At 46.2% G+C, this 21,744-nt stretch overlaps 3 protein-coding genes across 5 annotated transcripts; 2 read left to right on the forward strand and 1 right to left on the reverse strand.

The window, feature by feature from the left end:
- The first annotated feature begins 10 nt into the window (after window positions 1–10).
- On the forward strand, window positions 11–988 carry LOC135808468 (uncharacterized). Its single transcript, XM_065321664.1, has one exon. The coding sequence runs from the start codon at window positions 11–13 to the stop codon at window positions 986–988; it is 978 nt and encodes a 325-aa protein (XP_065177736.1).
- Window positions 989–2,116: 1,128 nt separating this feature from the next.
- LOC135806033 (uncharacterized) lies at window positions 2,117–10,985 on the forward strand. 3 transcript variants are annotated; one of them, XM_065320166.1, is made up of 10 exons: window positions 2,117–2,145; window positions 2,584–2,710; window positions 2,973–3,134; window positions 3,875–3,903; window positions 4,207–4,248; window positions 4,827–4,877; window positions 5,328–5,399; window positions 9,542–9,613; window positions 10,121–10,255; window positions 10,457–10,985. In XM_065320166.1, exons 1-10 carry the CDS (start codon window positions 2,128–2,130, stop codon window positions 10,655–10,657), a joined length of 909 nt encoding a protein of 302 aa, XP_065176238.1. In that variant the 5' UTR covers window positions 2,117–2,127; the 3' UTR covers window positions 10,658–10,985. The 3 variants fall into 3 exon arrangements, with proteins under 3 accessions (XP_065176238.1, XP_065176240.1, XP_065176239.1); XM_065320168.1 differs by having other exon boundaries at window positions 9,545–9,613; XM_065320167.1 differs by having other exon boundaries at window positions 4,210–4,248.
- LOC135806032 (phosphatidylinositol glycan anchor biosynthesis class U protein-like) lies at window positions 10,926–21,686 on the reverse strand. Its single transcript, XM_065320165.1, has 12 exons — window positions 21,282–21,686; window positions 21,130–21,194; window positions 20,077–20,145; window positions 19,672–19,734; window positions 18,060–18,157; window positions 14,873–14,973; window positions 14,088–14,185; window positions 13,341–13,474; window positions 12,904–13,047; window positions 12,584–12,708; window positions 12,169–12,311; window positions 10,926–11,306 (listed from the first exon to the last, which is right to left on the reverse strand). Exons 1-12 carry the CDS (start codon window positions 21,409–21,411, stop codon window positions 11,196–11,198), a joined length of 1,281 nt encoding a protein of 426 aa, XP_065176237.1. The 5' UTR covers window positions 21,412–21,686; the 3' UTR covers window positions 10,926–11,195.
- Window positions 21,687–21,744: the final 58 nt, after the last annotated feature.

Raw genomic sequence — 21,744 nt, forward strand, 5'->3', positions numbered from 1 at the left:
CTGCTCTGACATGATCTTCACCGCCCGACAGCTCATGGAAAAGTCAATTGAACATCAGGCCAAGGGATTTTTTGTGTCTATCGACCTGAAGAAGGCCTATGATTCAGTGCCTAGGGGGTGTCTGTGGCAGGTCCTCGGCCGTGCGGGAGTACCAGAAAAGCTTATCAACATCATCCGGTCATTCCACGACCCCATGTCAGCATCGGCGCAGTTCAACAACATATTATCAGACCCGTTCAGCATTGGCAATGGTTTTCGCCAGGGGTGCTCTATGGCGCCGGTCCTTTTTAATATCTTTATGTGGGCCGTGATGACCCAGTGGCAACACCGCGTCAGGAGAGTTGACGGGGTTGGCTTCGAGCTCCGCTCAGCATACAGCAGCGATCTATACCGTAAACCCCGCCGTGACGACCAACACCATTGCCTAACAGATTCCCGGTTTGCTGACGACTCTTGTCTATTCGCTACGACTCGGTCTGGAGCAGGGGCAGCATTGTGCTGTCTTCACGAGGTGGCGTCGGGATTCGGCTTGACCATCAGTGCAACGAAGACTCAGTTTGTAGTTGTTGGCCCCGGCATCACGCCTACTGACCGCGCTCCCCTCCAACTTGGTCAAGCGGAGGTGGAATGCGTACCGCATTTCAAATACCTCGGTTCTGTAGTGGACAGCGGTTGCCGCTCGTCCCGGGACATCGCCGCAAGGATTGCCCAAGCCTCCAGGGCCTGCGGTGCTCTTCGGAGGTCTATATTCTCCAATCTACATCTGCTGATGCACACCAAGCGGTGCGTATTCAATGCTTGTGTTCTGTCCCTGCTGTTGTATGGCTCTGAGTGCTGGACGCCCCTTCAACATGACCTGCCGAAGCTCTCAACCTTCAGCATGAGGTGCATCCGATCCATCCTCGGGGTCTCTCGAAGCCGGATGTGGGATGAACACATCACCAACGAAGAGATGCTGGTGCGCTGGGGAGACTCCGAGACGATTTAAGACAAAATTGCACATCGGCGGTTGGAGTGGTTTGGGGCATGTGGCGCAGATGCCGGACAACAGCATCCCAAAACAGGTACTGTTTGGCTCCTTCTTGCAGCGTCGCCCAGCACATGGCCCACGCCGCAGATGGAAGGACTGTGCTGTCCGGGATCTACGTGCCCGTGGCGTGGAGGCATCATGGTATGATGTTGCGTGTGAGTCCCGCGCGGAGTGGCGCAGCACCTACCAAGAGCCTGACAATGTGCCTGAGCCTCCGCCCCGAGTGGTATGTACGGTATGCGGACGGGATTTTGCACGGAAAGGAGACATGACCCGGCATAAGTGTCTGGAGGAGCGTGCGCGGCCTGTGTCTGAGCAGCGGGGCGCCAGTCAGTGCGGGCGGTGTGGGCGGTGGTTGAGAAGCCGCGGTGGCTTGGTCCGGCATGTGTGTGCCTCAACGGTGGATGCCGCAGTGCCACCTGGAACTACCGGAACGTCGGCACCGGCGGAGGGATGTTGTGCCGCGCATTGTGACAGGTGTGGTCGCTGCTTTCGCGGTGTCCGGGGACGGGGAAGGCATCGCTGTTCAAGGGTGGCGCATAGACCAACAGCAGAGGAGCGCTCAGCCTTCCAGCACGTGTGCATATGCGGCAAGCGGATGCGACTACCCGTGCACCTGGAGCGTCATCGAGCGTCGTGTCCTCTCTCTCTCTTCTCAAGTTTCCCAGTGATGGGATCACGTGACCCTTTCGCGGCAGTGACTCTACAGGACAGGACAGGTGTATATGTGTGTGTGTGCCCCCCCCCCCCCCCCCCCGTTCTCCTGGGTGGTTACCAACAGCCAGTGCATGCCGGAGTATGTGGTGTGATGTGTGTGCGTGAAAAAAAATGAAAAAGACCAAAAAGTAGGGATTCACTGGCCAGAAAAGCCACTTCATAGCTGTGTGGTGTAGACCAGGCTGAATAGTGGTGGTCAATTCTTCAGCCTTGCAAGCTGTTGAATGGTGCAATCCCAGCACAAGCTGCTATGGCTTCTGCTGTAGCATCGCTATCATCGCCTCTGGCGATGGGCGTCCAATGGTCCAATGGTCCAATGGTGTGTGTGTGTGTGTATGCATGTGTGTTTGTCCATGTGCTTCAGCTGTATCGCAACACAAATGGGTGCGGAGACAAGCAAATGAGATTTTGAACCCCTTCCCCCCCCATATCATACTCAGCTGACTCACCTATGGTGAACTATAATCCGTTTGATTTTTTGTTGATCTTTGTTTGATCTCTGTCCTTGGCTAGGCCATGTGCAGTCCTACAACTGATACCTGTTGCGTTATCAGGCTATGTACAGCAAATCTACGTTATCTATACAATCATGTAATGTGCCACATCGACAGTCACACTCAATGAACCCCGACAGTCCTGTGACCACTGGGCTATGCACTGATGCAGGTTACTGCATTATCCATGGGGGGTTGGATTTCATTATCCAGGGGGGGTTGGATTTCATTAGCACGATATAGTACAAAACTTACACCGCACAGAAGGGAATTATGTGGTCAATTGATGTTCAAAATCTTAGGAGCTTGGCTGCTGGCTGCCACTGTCTTGGTTACATGTGTAGTTCCCCAATGGTTGGGATTGGAATGACATCACCTGCCAACGCTCCTCCACGGATGTGCCAGACCGATGCTGATTGCTCCGGTGAAAGCTGCCAGAGTGGAGCATGCGTGGCGGAGAGCGACTCCAGTGAGTAGGGCATGCCTTGCCAGTGCGTGTTGTCAGTTAGTTTTGCGCTTCGATAGACACGTGTACATGATCATGTGCACCAAACTCCTGTACTCGATGCACCCATGATCGTGTGTTAGCTCTACAGCCTGATTCTGCCGCTGGAGCCTAGGTTTCTGTTATTGAATAACGTTAGTCTGACTAGTCATGAGTTGTGTTGTGTTGTACGGGATCAAAGCAAGGCTCTAACTAATGGGATGATGTGTTTCACTTGTTCATGCAGGTGGTGATTCCTCAAAGACCATCATCATAGCTGTCAGTGTAACAGTCATCGTACTGTTGTTGGTATTCGTCACGGTCATTCTGCTCATACTACGGCGTGTGCACGCTATGCCCAGCACTACTCACCAAACACACGTCCATGTTCACAGTGCCACTTCGGCAGGTAAAGTCTATAGGGTTGCTGCTGGTAGCCTATTGTATCGCCTACAGGTATAATTATGTAGGTGTGCTGTATGGCTGCATAGCTGATTACGCAAGCAGTGGGGAACCACACCAAGTAGGTGAACGATAATAATATTATTATTAGGGCTGAGCCGGGTAGCATTTTCTTCGGGTATCGGGTTCGGGTAGTTTTCCACGGGTAGCACGGGTACCCGATCGGGTAATGCTTCCATGGTAACACCACAATGCACCCCTTCCCTTACACACTGGGTAGACATGCGGAGTATTACAAGAATGTGGACACGTGCACTGTGCATGATGTCATCTGCGACTTTGGGGTTTCGGGTACTATTCTGTACCTGTCTACCCGAGGTCCTCATGGGTACCCGACTACCCGTGCACACCACTAATTATTATGTTCATTGATATCTCACACTGATGCATGAAAGAAGGCATGATTGCTATAGCATGACATGGAGTGGATGTGATGAACGTTCTGTATGAGTCATGGGAAAGGGGCCCTATTCATTGCAGAGCCCATATGAGGGAATAGTGCAGGGTCCGTTCTCGGTCAGTTTTCATCAACATAAGTGTACTATTGAATGCTAGTTGATATCACTGAGAAGTCCATGTACTGAAGCACTGAGTACTCAGTACATACTTGGTCGACACTATCCAGACTGAAGAGAAGCTGCTCAGGCACGTTATTGCTGTTCTTTTCTCCTCTTCCATGATCTTCAGGATCGTACAATGATTTGATAGGAAAAACAGTAAGTCAACAAAACGTCTAAATTTTGTGTTGCTTACAGCGGTGCATAATAGCCATTCTGAATGGTCAAAACAGAGCACTGACAATGGCAAGTGTTTCGCAATCATTCGTGTTTAGCAAGTACATGTAGTAGAATTATTGTGTTTGCTCAAGATGCATATAACCATACAATTTTACGTTTTTGGGATTTTGAAGTACAATTGTGAATGGTCAAAAACAATTTCAAGAAAGTTTTCTATCAATTTGCAGAGATTATTCATGCTCTGTTGCACATATGCACATGTTTGATGTATTGCTGTGACAGCAGGATCCTTCAAAGGCCTACACTACCCCAAGGCGACTACAGGTACTGGACTAGTAAATAAGACAGTAATGATGGAATAACCTTTGCACGTGTGTCCACTTGTTTGAACAAGTAGGTCATCAGCTGCAGTATTCGGCCATTGGAATTTTCAAAGTCATGCCCTAGTCTGAGAAGAAGTTTATGTTTGTAAAGGCAAGTAAGTGAACAGAAGTGATGGGTTCACTTGCCGGACCCAGAGTGTAGGCATTAACGTTAGCGACTATGTACACTGTACCTGGTCCATGACACTTGTGTCGCCTGAAAAATGTAACCTGCCTGAGGTTTTAGTTTTCGGCAGAAGTACAATGTCATGCACCGCCGCAGTATGAGCAGGCTTAGGCTATATTTAAAGTAGTTTGCTGTTTGATCTTGTATTCAGCTCTAACCTGCGCTGTACTGTAGTACAGAACACATGCCCATCTTATGTCCGTCCTCTTTTTCCCCTTGTTGCCGTGTTTTGCACTACCACCATTCCCCTGCCAGAATATTTTAGCCATTGATTCTCTCGGACATGAGTTGTTGCATGGACTAACACAGATACAAATACATCCTGCTGTGTGCTGACTCTATTTTTGGTTCAGAACGGCGTCTGGGTCTCTGATGAGCCGGAAGACTACACAGCACTAGAGAGGGTAGGGCCCACGATATAGAGTCAAGGTTGTGAATGGCATGAGAGAAGTGTTGTTATCCGCGAGCTGTCATTATTCTTGAGGTTGAAAGCATGCAGTCAAATGGTTACGTGTAGGTAGTGTCACAAACGCGGAGTTGCTGAACCCGAGGTTGAGAAATAAAATGTGTGCGATGGCACCTGAACGAATCACTCTCTTCAAAATGTATACTCATAATACTACTTCTGAAGTAGTACTTATTTCTCTGTCTGCAGATAGTACTCTTCATACATCCTATTGGGTGCTTGTTTCTATCTTCTCACTGAAACCCCATTCTATCTTGCATGAGAAGCTACCAAGCAAAGTGTTGTGAATGCAGCTGAATGTTAGGCTTATTTTAGAAAGTACAAACGTAAGCCAGTGTACACTGTGCCAGTACAAGGTGCATGTGTTCATATATGCTCTTCATTGCAGCCTGATGAGCCACCTACATACACACCACTGTTGAAGATGCCGAGTGGACGGCCACCTCCGATGGTTGGAACCGTATGTATTGCAACATTGCGTACTGGACTATTACAGTATTGATATAAATGAAGTGATACTCAGTAGTCTCTTCCCATACACACACACACACACACACACACACACACACACACACACACACACACACACACACACACACACACACACACACACACACACTAAATTAGGGGTGAAAGGGGTGATCTCTGTTTAGCTGCTGATCCGTTAGCAAACGAGTACCCGTTAGTCGTGCACGACGGTACAGTACGGTATTATTAGCTGGCTTGTATAGTCGTACAGTTTGATGTATGGCTTGAATGTGTGGTCGGTTGTTCAATCTTGCTTCATATGACAATTTTGACTGTTTTGCATGTAGCGCAGTAAGTGCGCACGCTGCGATGGAGTGTACTTGCTGTGAATTGCATGACTTCACATGTCCTCCTGGCACGAAATGCGGAAGGCTATTGTATAGTTATAAAATACATACTGAGTCCGAGGTGTTTACGAGAAATAAAAAACCGACACAAAACCCGAGGCGAAGCCGAGGGTTTTGTGGAGGTTTTTTATAATTCGAGTAAACACGAGGACGAAGTATGTATTTTATTTAAATTATACTTATAAAAACCGATTTTCGTTTTGGATTTTCGTACCTATTTCGGCGCATGCTCGAACTTACTCCTCGTGTTTCAACTTTCTCCTCGTGTTGTTTATTTTGGTTAACGAGTGTAATGGCTTCTTCAACGTCTACTGGACGTTTTGCGTCCGTTTCTGAAGAAGAAAGGAAGAAACTTTTGGAATCAGCAGTTCCTAAGTCAACCAAAGTTGCAACGAAGTTTTGGTTGAAGGTGTTCAGCGATTTTTTGATGCAGGAGAGCTTGTCTTGTGATTTTGCTACTGTCGAAGACAAGGTACTGGCGGAAATCCTCGAAAGGTTTTACTGCTCCGTGAGAACTCATGACAAGAAGGAATATAAACGGGCCAGTCTAATAGCTGCAAGAGGAGCCTTGCAGAGAGAAGTCAATGACCGTGACCGGGGCTTCAATTTGAAGCGTGGCGTGTTTGTCAAGGCCAACAAGCTCCTCGATGCCGTCCTCAAGGACAAGAAAAAGGAGGCCGCGAGGCTCCTGTATGCCACAAGGAGAGTTTGTCTGATGGCGATTGGCTGCTCATCAAAGAATATTTTGCTGATGGGATGACGACAATGGACCCACGCAAGCTCTGCCAGTTTGTTTGGTTCTACATCACCACAGTATCGCCACCACAACCAGCCATGGCATCTAGTGTTTCGCCTCAGGGTGCTTTCCTCAGTGCAGGTGGATCGTCTTGGTCGAATGTCACAATCAATGTCACGCCAACCATGCCTGATAAGCCAAAGAAGCGCTTGAGCCTTAAGCGGAAGAAGAGGCCCAAGAAGGAAGACGAGGAGTGAGTAGCTCAATTCTCTCCTTTTGATCATATGTATGTGTCTCTCATCTTACCATTCTTGAGTGGACTATTTAACCTTTCCAGTTCAATTTGTGCTCTTCTGATCTTGCTCTGCATCTGTTTGTACTGTTTTCGTGAATACTCTTATCTCTTGTTCTCATCTACCCCTAAAAAGAGGTTTTTTATTGATGTATTCATGTAATGAATTCAGTTTAGCGTAGGCGCACATCTCGCAACTACGTATCTGCTGCGCAACAGCGCCCTCTACGGTTCTGGCCGCGGCACTTGTTTAGCGCGCCTTGCCGCGACCGGCAAGACCGCCTGCTGTGCATCACATTAATTTATGCGTACGCCATCACAATAATTAATTCAGTTTTGATCGGGTCCGAGTCCGCAACGTGGCACATCTCCTTGCCATTCTCAGTTTTGAGTCTTCTCTGCTTTGGCTCATGCCCGACTTGCATCCTGCTGCCTTTGTCTTTTGCTGACCCACCATCCCACCACTAACCATTAATACTACATTGCATCATTCCTACTTCAAGTACAATAAACCTGGTGGCGAGTCACTCATAACTGGTCTGCCTTTCTATTGCGGCATTATGGCCTTATGGTCCTGCCTTTCCATTGCGGCAATCACAGCCTCCGGGCTTCTGCCTTCCTGCGGCAATCACAGCCTCCGGGCTTCTGCCTTTCTGCGGCACTCGCAGCCTCACGGGCTCGTGCCTACCTTGCGGCAAAGACCAACCAGTTCCTCGTCACCAGTACTTACCCAACACAACCTAGCCTTATTCGTGTGGTGTATTCTTGTCTGCATGCCGTCTGCGTGCGCGGAATGCTAAACAGGTTTTTTATAGCCGGCAGGTTTTTTATACAGGTTTTTTATAGCCACCAGGTTTTTTATACAGGTGTGTATGAAGTATAGAAACTTCTAACCCTACACGACAATCAATGGAGGTTTTTATAAGTATAATTTAATAACTGTTACTATTGGCTGCTAAAGGGTACCCGCCTGTTAAGCCACGTACCCGTTTGGAACCTTAAAGGGTAACCGGTTCACCCCTACAGTGACTAAATAACTGCAGTTGGAGGAGTCCAACTGGATTTCTAAAAGGTCTGCATAACTTACTGTAAGACATGTATATATAACGAGGAAGCAAATCTAACGTTTTAACGGATGACATTTCTTCGTTATAATAAGATCCGTTGAGGCCATACTGCTTCATATATGCTGTGTGTGGATATGGCAGAATACTGCAAGATCGTTAACATATCTTCTCGTTAACCTATGAATTTTGGACAATCGTTAAATTTGCGACTCGTTATAATAACATGTCTTACAGTATAGGAGCATTGTGAGGACCTAGTACTGTAAACTGCCTAATATTCGCCACAGATGAATGTTCGCTATTTTCGCGAGACGAGCGTAACGCGAATATTAACCATCGCGAAATCTAACTTCAACAGTGGGTGGATGTAAGTGGCCCCAGTGTTTCGCGAACTTTTGCCGTCGCAAACTCGCTGGTTCTAAGAAATGGCGAAAACTTAGTGACGCGAATATTGGGCGGTTTACAGTACATGTAGTACTTTCCAAACCTCACCTCAATGAACAGCTCAATGAACACCTCAATGAACAGCTCAATGAACACCTCAATGAACAGCATACACGTGTAAAGACAAGCACTGCTGCATCGATCCGCTGTGCATGACATGAGCGTATCAGATAATTATAACAATACAAAACAATTGTATTAGCACATTAGAGCTTGCGGTAATGTAGGTTAACACATTGCACAAGCCACCACTTCACACGCGCTCCAGCGGCTTCCAAAGAGCCCGCAGATCCCACGCTATTCATTGATGCATGTCAAGTAACACGTACATGCACGCTGTGGTGGCATGTAACATGCGTACGCCGGAACTCACCTGAACTCGCCAGCCAACCAGCCATATGCGGCTGCAGCACACATCGGAGCTTGAACCCGTAACGCATACACCATACTTCGCGCTGGCCGTATTGCTACTTCATATTTGCTTTGCTTGGGTAGTGAGAAGAACACCGGTTTGTTCCTTTCTCACCCACCCACCTCTTCCCATCTATGAATAATATTGATATCCTTGATTCAACACAGGTATCATAATTCATACAAGACGAAAATAAATAGGAGTGCTGGGCCAGCTATCTCCTCTCATCTGGCAATTATCACGGCCTTCGGCCATCACACTCATACTCCCACACTCCTGCCTCCTAACGGGCATTGCACTTCGTGCGTGGGCCGTCCACACTCCGTCCATTTCATGGGCGCCCATCTCATGGGCTGCACTTTGTGCGTGGACATACATACACACTATCATACAGGCCGTCCACACTCCGCCCAGTTCATGGGTGCCCATTCATGGGCTGCACCTCGTGTGCGTGGGCCGTCCACACTCCGTCCATTTCATGGGCGCCCATCTCATGGGCTGCACTTTGTGCGTGGACATACATACACACTATCATACAGGCCGTCCACACTCCGCCCAGTTCATGGGTGCCCATTTCATGGGCTGCACCTCGTGCGTGGACTATCCTACATGATTATCACATGCCAGATTCGGTTGCCCAGCACTCCATGAATCCTCCATATGATGTGTGCTCTCCACTGGTCTGCAATAGCGAGTGCATGCGTGTTAATGTGTATGTGTGTGTGTGTGTGTGTGTGCGTGCGTGTGCGTTCCACCCATGCTGTGCTTGCTTCCAGAAGCTGGTTACGGTTCAAGATGAGAGCGAGGAAAACAGCGGTGCGGCGTATGCACATGCACAAGTCATCACGGTACGAATAATAATAATAACACAATGTATGGTGCATACCACAAGGCTCTAGTCGAGGGACAGCACCATACATGTAATGCACCATGCACTGATGTGCAGCACTGAGATGCGCTCTGGTCAGCATGATTCATGTCATGATGCTGGCCACAGCGCATTTCAGTGATGCACAGCAGTAGTACACTGGTGCATTGCATTCTGATCGCAACACACTAGCTTGGCTGGGGCACACCAGTAGATGGCGGTGAACACACGGTACTTTACGCATACTGCACACTGCATACCATGGTAGCTTGTGACCAGAGCAGTTCATGCCTGTCACCATGTACGCATTACACACTACCGGCATCTAAACGGGCAAGCCTAGCATAGAGCGCATGTCGCTTCGTATGCACATAAACTCCATCCACTTATTATCTCAAGGCTCCCAGAAGTGCAGTGAAACACATACTTGTAGTTACAGCCAAACTCTATTATGTCTTACCTAGTTTTTGCATCATGTTATTTGCAGCAACATGAAGAGCCATGCTATCGAGTCCTGGAGCTGCCGCCCATCAAAGACATTCCACCACCTGTTGCCAAGAGGCAGGACATGTCAAGAACACTGCCACAGAATGCTGCTTTAGGCTATGCACAACTCGAGAAGGTAAGATCATACAATGCTTGAGCATCGTTTTGTACTGCAAAGAGGCTATTTGCAGATCAATGGCCAATGTGATGTTAAAAGTATTGCGGCAGCTTCCATGCCTTACCCTGGGAAGACTTCCTGTGTAGCAGTCACGTAACCAGGTCCTGTGTGTGTGTGTGTGTGTGTGTGTGTGTTTGCTGTGAAATGTCACCCCACCAGGACAAGCCAGTCCTACAAGCCACGCGCAGCATGAGTGTCACCTCTCTCCACGAGAACAAGAACAGAACACGGCGCTCATCCTCGCAGGCGCCCATGGCTACAAGCAAGAGCGTGAAAGCAAGCCTGCCAAGCCCTGCTGCTAATCAAGAGGCGGAGAAGACCTGGAAACTAAAGGCGACACAGCAGCATGAAGAGGTTTGAGCACGACGAAAAGTCCTTTCTTCTGTAGACTAATCCGTTATGCGTAAAGCATGCAGCACCAGCCTTAGTTTAGTGATCTACAGCATAAGGGCTTTGATTTAGCACGTAAGACATTTGATATTGACTACGTCCTTCTGATGCATTTTTCACTGACATGGGCTTTTATTATATACAAGCACATCATACCAGTGATTTGATCCTTTTGATTATTCACGACACAATTACTTTCCAGAATCCACACCCTTCGCAGTCATTGAATGTTACAGTGTTGATTGTAATAATGTTATTGCTTTGATTTCATGATATCACAGAACATTAGTAAACCAGATTCATTGTGCTAAAATATGATCACCGAATAACAAAGCAAGTTAGTAAAAAATGATGAGCTACAACCGTGTGTTTAATAGAATTACACCTGAAGAGACAGTATGGTCTACTTGCTCCCAATAAGCCAGTGAAATGTTCAAGACGGCATAAGGTGGCAGGCACTGTGCATCTCTCACTAAGGAATCGTCTAAGGTTGTGACATAGGTTTGCTTCACTCTAGAAGAACGGCTGCTGGCTTACCATCCACCAGGGGAGCCGTTCCGTGCTTCAGGTCAAATTCTCGCCGCAGGAATGCAGTTAGACTGCCGCTCATAAGCAGGATCTGGGCAGAAAGAAGCGGTGAAGCGAAACTACAAGTTGCATGCGTGCTAACAAAAATATCCAATGGATATCTCCAATAAGACTCATGGCATACAAGCATTGCCCTAGATTGGTCGTCTGTGCAGCCCGGCACGGTCTCTAAACACAAGTTGGACTGTAGTAGCTGAAAGAAAGTTTTCACTGTCATCACTCTTACCTTCCACATAGTGTGTGTGTGTGTGTGTGTGTGTGTGTGTGTGTGTGTGTGTGTGTGTGTGTGTGTGTGTGTGTGTGTGTGTGTGTGTGTGTGTGTACAGTTGCAAGACAAACGACTTACAATATTCTCCAAATAAAAATCATTCTCAAGAAAGTACTTCGAAGTAATGCACAACACAATGCTTCATGTGTAAACTATCCTACTGTGAACGGGTCAGCTCGAGCGAATCATGATTCAGAATGACTTGGTATTTCCTATGTTATATGGGATTGCCCTAGTAAAACGATAAAATACTACTACTACTACTACCAAGAGTACATAACCCAAGAGTGTGCAACTCCAGCTATGGGGTCTGCGACGGCAGAACTTCACATCACGTGATGAACCCGTGCACTCTAGTGCATGATAGATACTGGGTTGTACGCAGCCCAGCTTTGGGTACAACTCTCTTGTGGTCACTTTGCACTGTTTGCCAGCATAACCTTTTGAACCATGTCACGTGATGTGAAGTTCTGCCGTCGCAGCACAGCATAGAGGTTGTGCAGGCAGTTGCACACTCTTGGTTATGTACTCTTGCTACTACTACATAATGCAGTCCACCTACAAGCTCAATAGCTATGCTCATTTTATAGTCTCTGCACCATTGCAATGTTGATTGAACACTTACATGAGCCAGGTTGTATGCCAGGGTGCCAGAGTAAAAGAAATTGGCGTTTCCACTTCCAGCAGTGATCCACAAATACCAGAATGTTGGCATGAGAATGATGGAGGCCAAGAACATGACTGAGACGACCAGCATGTTACGCATATCTACAACACACACACACACACATATGTAGATAACAATATCACTGAAACTGAAAAGGGGAGTAGCATTCAGCAGAGATACGAAATCAAGTTCAATGAATGATCATTGAATACCTTCTTCTGCATAAGATAACAGGTCTACAAAAAATAAAATCCTACTACAATACATAACATGAGCAAGATTTGAACAAACCACCCGGGAAATGGATACTGGCAATGCCACCCCGTGCATAGTGAAACCCCACTTAGTAGCTTGGCATTCAAATAGCACTTACACTTGAACAGATGTCTAAAGGTGAATAGCAGTGTAAGCGGCAGCGCAGTGTCGCCCACGGAGGGATACGACTTGAACACACCAGCCACATGGCTCAGCAAATACAACAAGAAGAATGGATGCCGCCTGTGCACAACCACAGAAATCATGTACGAAATCACGAACAGGCCACCTAGCAATGAACTAGAAGGAATGTGTATTGCATGGTGTTTACGGTTAGATAAAATAAGTGGGAGGATAGATCATTAGCCAAATGCAAGTCAATATGACAGCAAAGTCCTGTGCACATTACGCGCACTGTCCTTAGACCATGTGCCTTACCATAAGCGCATTCCCAGTGGCAGTGCATAGAAGAAGACATGGAGCTGGAATACCCAGAGGAAGAACGTCCGAAAGTGCTCAAACATCTCAGTGAACAGATACCAAAAGATGCCAACATTCGGGGTGAAGTCGGGAACAGTGAAGCTGCGCAAACAAACACATGTAACAGACACCAGCAAATTAGCAGCTGACCAATGTTCACTCAGCAAAGGACAAGGCCTGGAAGAGCACCTGCAGCCCACTCCCAGACTGACAGTAGGTCGACCATTTGCTTCTCTTGTACTGCCTGACAACTGCTGCAGCCGCTGCTACTACTGACACCCACTTCTACTGACCCGACACTATCTAAAACCTTACCAACGGCGACTATTAATCTTAGTCCCAAGATCCAAATTGATCAGCACACCAGGTGCAACACAACGGGCATACTGACTCACACAAATCCATAGGTTGAGCGCAAGAAGTCCCAGGAACCACTGTGACAGAAGCTTGCCCACAGCAATAGTGCTGAGACTAGGGCAGTGAAAATGAGGCAAGCCACGATGCTCTTGAAAATCGACAGCGTTGATTTCTAAAAGAAAAGGAAGAAAAACACCAGCGCCACCCCAATACAGACGGTTTTAAACATAGATACCAAACTGCAGTGGACAAGCAATTGAACTTGAGATAATGCAGTGCTGTACACTGGTAGCACATTCTCTACACAGGAAGAACGCAGGACTGTGTTGTCCTGCGATGCATTCACTATGCTCACAGGGCTGGTTCAAAGCACAGACCACTGGAGTGCACAAAGCTGCAGAATAAGTTTTGAAAAGCAGGCTACGGGTATCCTATCTCTTCGAAATCGGACCCTGCGCCGGAGAAGCAAAGGCAGTATAGCAACGAAGGAAGTTGTTTGCGAGAAATCATGCTTGAACTTTAAAGTATGCTCAACAATGAAATGGTCTACTGTTTCGAAACGCACTGCAGAAGGGTTACAGGTGGTTAACACACAGGCCAATTACGACGGTGCACGGTCATGCTGTGACACACTCGGTGACTCCAGCTCTCTTGGTACATTACAGGTAACATTCATGGCATGTGTCTAAGATGGCGTCAATACTGCGGTATCTACATCTAGCAACAGAGCACAATCATGTGGAGAATTAGCACATATGTACATGCCATTGAACAGCCTGACTCACCTGACTGACAAGGAGAGCGACAGGTACGATCAGGACAATCATATACGGATCAAGATGACTGGCCAGCGCCAATGCTAAGCATGCAGACACAAGGCGACCTGGAGCAGAACACCAACCAAAACGCTCCACGTTATAAATATCCTGACACTAACTCAGACTGCAAAAGCAAACTGGCATTTACACAATTACCAGACACTTTATTGATCTTCCTCTGAAAATCCACATAACAACACTGACAGCGCGGGAGGGTCACTGTCAAACCTCGACTGCTGTCTGAACTCACACCCTGATTTCATTAGAAGCACTTGTTGGGTGCCTCCAGGTCATCGAACTGTCAAACCGATTCTGGGCATATTCAGTGCATGCTGATCAGCAGACACAGACGGTGCTAAATTCATGACTGCACATATTTCTGGTGCGGAAGCAATTTTAATTGAAAGGGGTGTTTAACACAGTCAAAGTTAATTTGTTGATGTGCAGTACCTTGACAGCAGCATGCAGGTTGTTTTCATCATTTTTTTATAGTGGCAGGCAGCACAAGGCACACCAGTACACATTTCAATCCCTTTTGCCTTTGAGTAAGAGTCGGCTAGGCCGACTTTCCTTCATTTACAGGCACACCACCGCTGTCAAGGATCAAGACATCCGATACAACCACCAAAACAACTGGACCAGCAGAAAAGATTTGTCAAGTGATCACAGAAACAGGGATCTTTGCCAAGCTCTATGGTGGCTGCACAAAGTACGCAATGCCTCAAAGAGAAAAAAAGAAAGAAAAAAATTACCTCTCATTGCAGCCAGAACACACCATGCTAGCGTGAAGGTTGTCAAGGCCGTTGTAGTGTGTGCTGCACACGTTACAATGGCAAATGGGTTCAGCCAATATCTACAGAAAGGAAGAAAATGATGGGCAAAGAGTTGGTCATATTGATATTATACATTCCGTACAAACAGGCTTATTCATCAAACAGCTATGATCACAATGATGACGCCGCCAATGATGAAGATGGTGGCAATCACAGCATCAAGGATGATTGTGAGAGCGATGACAACAACAACAACAACAGCAACAACAACAACAACAACAGCAGCAGCAGCAGCAGCAGCAGCAGCAACAACAAAAGCAGCAGCAACAATAACAACAGCAACAATAACAACAACAGCAACAATAACAACAACAGCAACAATAACAACAGCAGCAGCAGCAGCAACAAAAACAACAGAATCAGCAGCAACGTAAGCAGCTGCATCAACAGCAGCAGCAGCAGCGGGAGCAGCACCAACAACAGCACAAATATTATTGGCCACAGTGGCCAATAATAGAGAGGTTCTGCAAAACGAAAATGCGTACAAACTTTCGCTCTACGTCATGAAGTGCGAAACTTCGCACGAACTTTCGCAACTTTGGACGCGAAACTTGCAGGGAATGCGAAATGAACTTTTGTAGGAAGTTTCGTGAGATGGGATCATGGCGTACGTGCATTTGGTGCGCGCGAACTACGAAAATGTGCAGAAAGCAAAGTTCGTGCGAAAATTCGTACACACTTTCGCAAAGTCGATCGCGAAACTTCGTTCGAATTTTCGTTTTGTAGAACCTCTCTATTTCAAATTTGGACTTCACGGAGAATTTCAAAGTACAGGTCTACTCTCCATATAACGTAATCTCTGGGACCACGCAAACATTATGTTATATCGAGAGTTATGTTATGTAGAAAACCGTGGGTGAAATACAAGATGCACCTCAAAATGAAGGGTATTACAAGGCGGGTTCAACCGTGCAAACATATACACACTGTACCACCATCGACATCAGATACCATCAATGCCGCAGAATATGTGCACATAGGACTAAACTGGCTAGCTACGGCTACAGCTTGATTGTACCGCGCACGTGAATCTACGTTGTATCGAGAGTGTACACGTCGGGGACTGCGCGTATAGGGTGCGTTATGCCGAGGTTTACGTTATGTAGGACTAAACTGGCCTAAACTGCCTAGCTACAGCTACCGCTTGATCATACCATGCACGTGAATTTATGTTGTATCGAGAGTGCGCACGTCGGGGACCGCCGTAGCGTGTGTTATGTCGAGGTTTATGTTATGTAGGATTATGTTGTGTAGAACAAATTTTGTGTGGGAGTGATGCTGTTTCGGCGCGGGATTTGATTTTTTTATGTACTAACGAGGTTTATGTACAAGTGAGAGTTGTTATATCGAGAGCAGACCTGTATTAGGAAATTAGAGGCCACAAGCCTCGTACAGATGAGTCGTACTGCTATTTTCTCTCCGAAACTCAACAAATGCAAGCCAGATACGGAAGAAAAAAAATCATCAGTCACACCACCGGGACTCGAACCTTGCTATTTGCGAGCAATGCTCTAACCAACTGAGCTACAGTATGACTCTTCTACCATATTGACATGTCGCGTATAAAAGCACGTGCTTGCGGCCCTATAAGCCGGGGTTCAAACCATGCTTCTATTCAAGTTATGCTTCTATTCAAAACATGCTTCTACGTCAACATCATCAGTGTACACTGTGCAGTGCATACTGCCACGCATGTACATGCACAATGTACTTTGCAGAGAACTGCTTGTATTCAAATCGTGTTTGTATGTCACGGCGCACTTCGAAAAATTCGGCTTCTATTCGAGTCATGCTTCTATACAGGTCATGCTTCTATACAGGTCATGCTTTTATACAGGTCATGCTTCTATACAGGTCATGCTTTTATACAGGTCATGCTTTTATACAGGTCATGCTTTTATACAGGTCATGCTTTTATACAGGTCATGCTTCTATACAGGTCATGCTTCTATACAGGTCATGCTTCTATACAGGTCATGCTTTTATACAGGTCATGCTTTTATACAGGTCATGCTTTTATACAGGTCATGCTTTTATACAGGTCATGCTTTTGTACAGGTCATGCTTTTATACAGGTCATGCTTTTGTACAGGTCATGCTTTTATACAGGTCATGCTTGTATACAGGTCATGCCTCTATACAGGTCATGCTTGTATACAGGTCATGCTTTTATACAGGTCATGCTTGTATACAGGTCATGCTTGTATACAGGTCATGCTTTTATACAGGTCATGCTTTTATACAGGTCATGCTTCTATACAGGTCATGCTTCTATACAGGTCATGCTTCTATACAGGTCATGCTTCTATACAGGTCATGCTTCTATACAGGTCATGCTTCTATACAGGTCATGCTTCTATACAGGTCATGCTTCTATACAGGTCATGCTTCTATACAGGTCATGCTTTTATACAGGTCATGCTTCTATACAGGTCATGCTTTTATACAGGTCATGCTTCTATACAGGTCATGCTTTTATACAGGTCATGCTTCTATACAGGTCATGCTTCTATACAGGTCATGCTTCTATACAGGTCATGCTTCTATACAGGTCATGCTTTTATACAGGTCATGCTTTTATACGCGACACTACAGTATCCACAGTGATGGCAAATCTATCCTTCTTCGATCAATCAATATCTGGCTTGCATCATACTGGCAACTCACACCAATCAAGCGGGCCCTCGGCCATTCGATCGTATCGGGCTTGCAAGTGTTGAGTTTCGAAGAGAAAAGAGCAGTACGAAGCATGTGACCTCTAATTTCCTAATAGAACCGCTCTATTATTATATCAAAATAATTTATATTTGACTGGCAAGTGTGTGTGTGTGTGTGTGTGTGTGTGGCAGTGTGTGTGTGTGTGGCGGTTAGTGGCGGTTAATTCATCAGCCTTGCAAGCTGTTGAATGGTGTAATCCCAGCACAAGTTGCTATGTCTAACATAGCTGTTCGCTATCATCGCTTCCGCGATGGGCAGGTCTGAGGTCTGAGGTGTGTGTGTGTGTGTGTGTGTGTGTGTGTGTGTGTGAGAGAGAGAGAGAGAGAGAGAGAGAGAGAGAGAGAGAGGGAGAGAGAGAGAGAACTACAACACGGGAAACAACACTTACGCAAGAGCCACTGCAGATCCAATATTATGCCAAGGCTTGTATTGTATTGCTTCAACATCCTTTGCAAAATTCTCATTTTCCTTCTTTTCATCATCAAGCTGTGCACATAGCATTTGGCAAAGTATGTTCTCAAGATATCACACCTTGGACTTATTTTAGATGCCTGGTATAGAGCCTACTTTTTATCCCAAGGAAGAGTCTTATCATACTGGGGCTTGACATAATTTTTTTGTTCATCCCTATTCCAATGAAGTCAAGTAGAAACCAGAATGCACAGTGTTGTGTTGATCGCTCAACTACAGTAGACAAGATTTTCATGTTGGCAAGCTGTCATCCTACATTTGTTTTATTCAATGAAAATAATAATAGATCGAGAGAAATGTAACGTTTTCGACAACATTGTTGGAGTGTGCACCAGAGTGAATGTACAGAAAGAGTAATGAAAACTATGGGTATACATGTGGAGGAGACGGTTTCAAATAGAAAATAGGTTGCAAACTGGAAAGGGCTCAATATTCACTTTCTCTCTTGGTATTTTGATTAGAAAACATATGTCACAGTGAGACTACGATGTGTTTTACTCCGAGCCAAAATGTCATGGCTCTGCGAAGACAAGAAGCGCCAAACTAAGCAGGTGAGTTTTTGACGTGTTGCTTCGCACTGCGACTTGAGTTTTACGTCTTTCGAAAAATCAACTCCTTGTCGCAGGTAAACAGCAGCTCGCCTCTCGCCAATAAAGCACCGTATACCAATGAAAACTAATGGAAGCACACACAAGGCTTATTGTTGCTCTGTACTGGCCGTCGTGGAGTGATAGCAATTACTTAATTTCAGAACTCAGAGTGAATTTGACGTGCACTCTAAAACCTTTCCGGTTTGGAGCCACCTCGGATTTGAAACGAAAAATTGGGCAACTTGGAGGCAACGGGCCAACACAAAGGAGTGGCTCAGTTCGATCGACTCTGGCCTCGGAGCAAACTTCAACATGCCAGTTTCCTTCCACAAACATATTTCGAGTGAACAAATTAAGTATTTGAAACCGTCTCCTCTACATGAAGAGCTAAGATGCAAAACCCGCTAAATCCATTTCATCACTTTTTGGATAATGGCTAAAAAAAGGACTTTTTATGTGTGGTTTGTATCTTGATCCTTGAAGGGTGGTGGCGTTCCTACGGATGCGGAAAGCCCGGTTTCCAGCCGAGTCTCACGCGAACCGTGATATATATATTTTTTGTATCTAAATCCATATTTGGGTTCCAGTTTTGAAATGGTTCTAGTCAGATTTTGGAATAAAAATTGTGCCTGGTGCTGCCCCCTAGACGTTTGGAGTACATGTACACTGAGGTGAAAACCTGATTTTCTCAAATTTGGCGCTTATCGGGTTTTGCATCTCAGCTCTTCACAAGTAAACTTTAAAGAAAATGATGTGGATGGGCGAACGACCCAATCTCGAATAACACTGCTGCAATTCCACATTGCTCATTACAGAATAAAACAGGCAGCACTCATACAACATTTAGTTCATGGCAAAAACTTTCAAATACTACATGTCACTGTAGTATAATTATACAGGTCTACAATGTAAGCTACATGTACCAGCTATTGTACGTACCATTGATGTCTGGTATATCACAGCAACTTTGTAAAGTGCATAGGAAACAAGAACATCAAGAATCTGTACAGGCATACCACAATAGTAAAACACACACAGGCCAAAACTATAATAAATGGTTAGAAGCACTGCAGCCTCTGCTTTACTATTGAAAGCTATAGGCAAAGGAATCCCCCTCCCTCCCCGCCATAAGAGTCCATTTCGTGAATTAGATGGTACAACAGGTTGGAGCACAAAGTGAATGAACAGCAGTTAAACACTTGGCATTGTAGAGCAGCAGAATCTCTTATTCCTACCGACACCCCAGTGACAGCCCACTGCCTACAGACATTGCAGTACAGTACAGTGCATCACCACTACTCGCTAGAATTAGGAGTAGAAACTTGAAAGATTCCGGTTACTCACCAGAAACACTGCCTTTACTGCATATGGTAAGTGCCATATCCCGTGGAAGAACGCCAGTAAAAGCGGACTCTGAGCAATAACACAAGCACAGCGCAGCCGTGTACAAACTGAGCATACCTTGCCAGGCACATGCCATCAAAAGCATGTCATGTCAGACATGGTTAAACTTATATACCTGCCATCAAAACACTACCCCCGCTAAATTACAGCGTCAGTCCTGCAAGGTGTTTCCAGCAATATTGACCAGTCATTGTTTCTCAAGCATACGACCACTACCATCGTCACACGGCTCACACACACTGTGCTACAGTACAGCCCATGTGTACAATATCATTGTGCTGTCCTCCGTACACACTTCAGGGGACGAAAAAGGGTACCTTCAAGTCGTATTTAGCGCTTCGCAGGGCCTGGGGGGGGGGGGGGGGGGGGGGGGAGGGGTTATGTACTCCTCGTTCTATATAAGGGTTAGTTCGCTTAGCGCTGGCATACAGTCAACTTTGCGAATAACGACACTTGGCGGGGTATCAGAAAAGTGTGCATATTCGGGAGCTGGGTCACCACCGATTAAGCTGTGTTCACAACTGGCACGTGGACGCGGTACGCTTGCGGTTCATGCGTGCCCAAACGCGCGCTCAGCCTTTCACAAAAACAGCACTCCGAGTCTTATTTAGCGCGTGCGACACCTTCGAGTACAAGTTGTTTTACCCCGCCAGTCAGAGTGACTGGCACATACGCTGGTACGCGCCTGATACGCGCTGAAAATTCCAACATGTTGGAATTGCCATATCGGCGCTTTTCCGTACGCATGGCGCCCCAAAAGCCAGCAAAAATACGCACAACGCGTGGTTTCACGCGTACACGTGCCAGTTGTGAACACAGCTTTAGGCTTACTAGTATGTGATACACACGCTCTTCAGGCAACATGTATTCATGAAGGTTTGTGTGACGCGTTTCCCCACCCCCCCCCCCCCCCCTTCCTTCTTCAATCTTATCCCGGTGCCCGTCCAAGGCGTCCTCGTGTAGTTGACTTGAATGAATTCGAGAAAGGCATACCTGATGAAACATGTCACCTTCATAGGGGGAGTAGCCATGTTCAAGGAGAGTGATGCCTTCAACCACTAAATATGAACAATGGAGAATATGAAAACAACTATTTTCATTACGCTCTGAATTTGTTAACGAGTTACTTCGCACATGACCAGTACCTCTCCTCCAGGATGATAAGGGCGTGGACACCTCTATCCTGCGTGAAAGCCATTCACTGGATGATTGGGATAGCAAAGCGATTCGAAGCAGAAGGCCACAGCTTCCTAACAAAAAGACTTTCGCATCCATGCTGCTAAAAGAATTCAAGCTCTGACCAATTTCTATGGTGACTGCCACAATGTTGTGTCCAGCTACATGTACTTGCTGCTGCAGTAAATTTTATTTGTTATAATAGCATACCACTTGTATTGCAGATCATATCATGGCACGGACTGTCGCTCATCCTTAGTGGTACATCACTGACATCGAGAGTCCATAAACTAACTAACTACTAAAGTCTTTGCTAGCTCTCACTGCACCTGCACGATTTAGATATTGTAACCGAGAAAGTAAAAATCATAAAAACAAAGTGCAAGTCAGTGAAATAGCTTGAGCTGAGTTTTCAAAAAGATCTCGTGCAAG

This window comes from Sycon ciliatum, chromosome 1, assembly GCF_964019385.1.
Source record: "Sycon ciliatum chromosome 1, ocSycCili1.1, whole genome shotgun sequence".
NCBI lineage: Eukaryota > Metazoa > Porifera > Calcarea > Leucosolenida > Sycettidae > Sycon > Sycon ciliatum.

Coding starts and splice junctions, on each gene's coding strand:
- LOC135808468 (XM_065321664.1), top strand. CDS start 11: ATGATCTTCACCGCCCGACAGCTCATGGAAAAGTCAATTGAACATCAG.
- LOC135806033 (XM_065320166.1), top strand. Junction 4,249..4,826: donor CTACCCCAAGGCGACTACAG/GTACTGGACTAG, acceptor TTTTTGGTTCAG/AACGGCGTCTGGGTCTCTGA. Junction 10,256..10,456: donor GCTATGCACAACTCGAGAAG/GTAAGATCATAC, acceptor TCACCCCACCAG/GACAAGCCAGTCCTACAAGC.
- LOC135806032 (XM_065320165.1), bottom strand. CDS start 21,411: ATGGATGCGAAAGTCTTTTTGTTAGGAAGCTGTGGCCTTCTGCTTCGA. Junction 13,475..14,087: donor TCGCTCTCCTTGTCAGTCAG/GTGAGTCAGGCT, acceptor CTTTTCTTTTAG/AAATCAACGCTGTCGATTTT. Junction 11,307..12,168: donor TGGCATACAACCTGGCTCAT/GTAAGTGTTCAA, acceptor CTTTCTGCCCAG/ATCCTGCTTATGAGCGGCAG.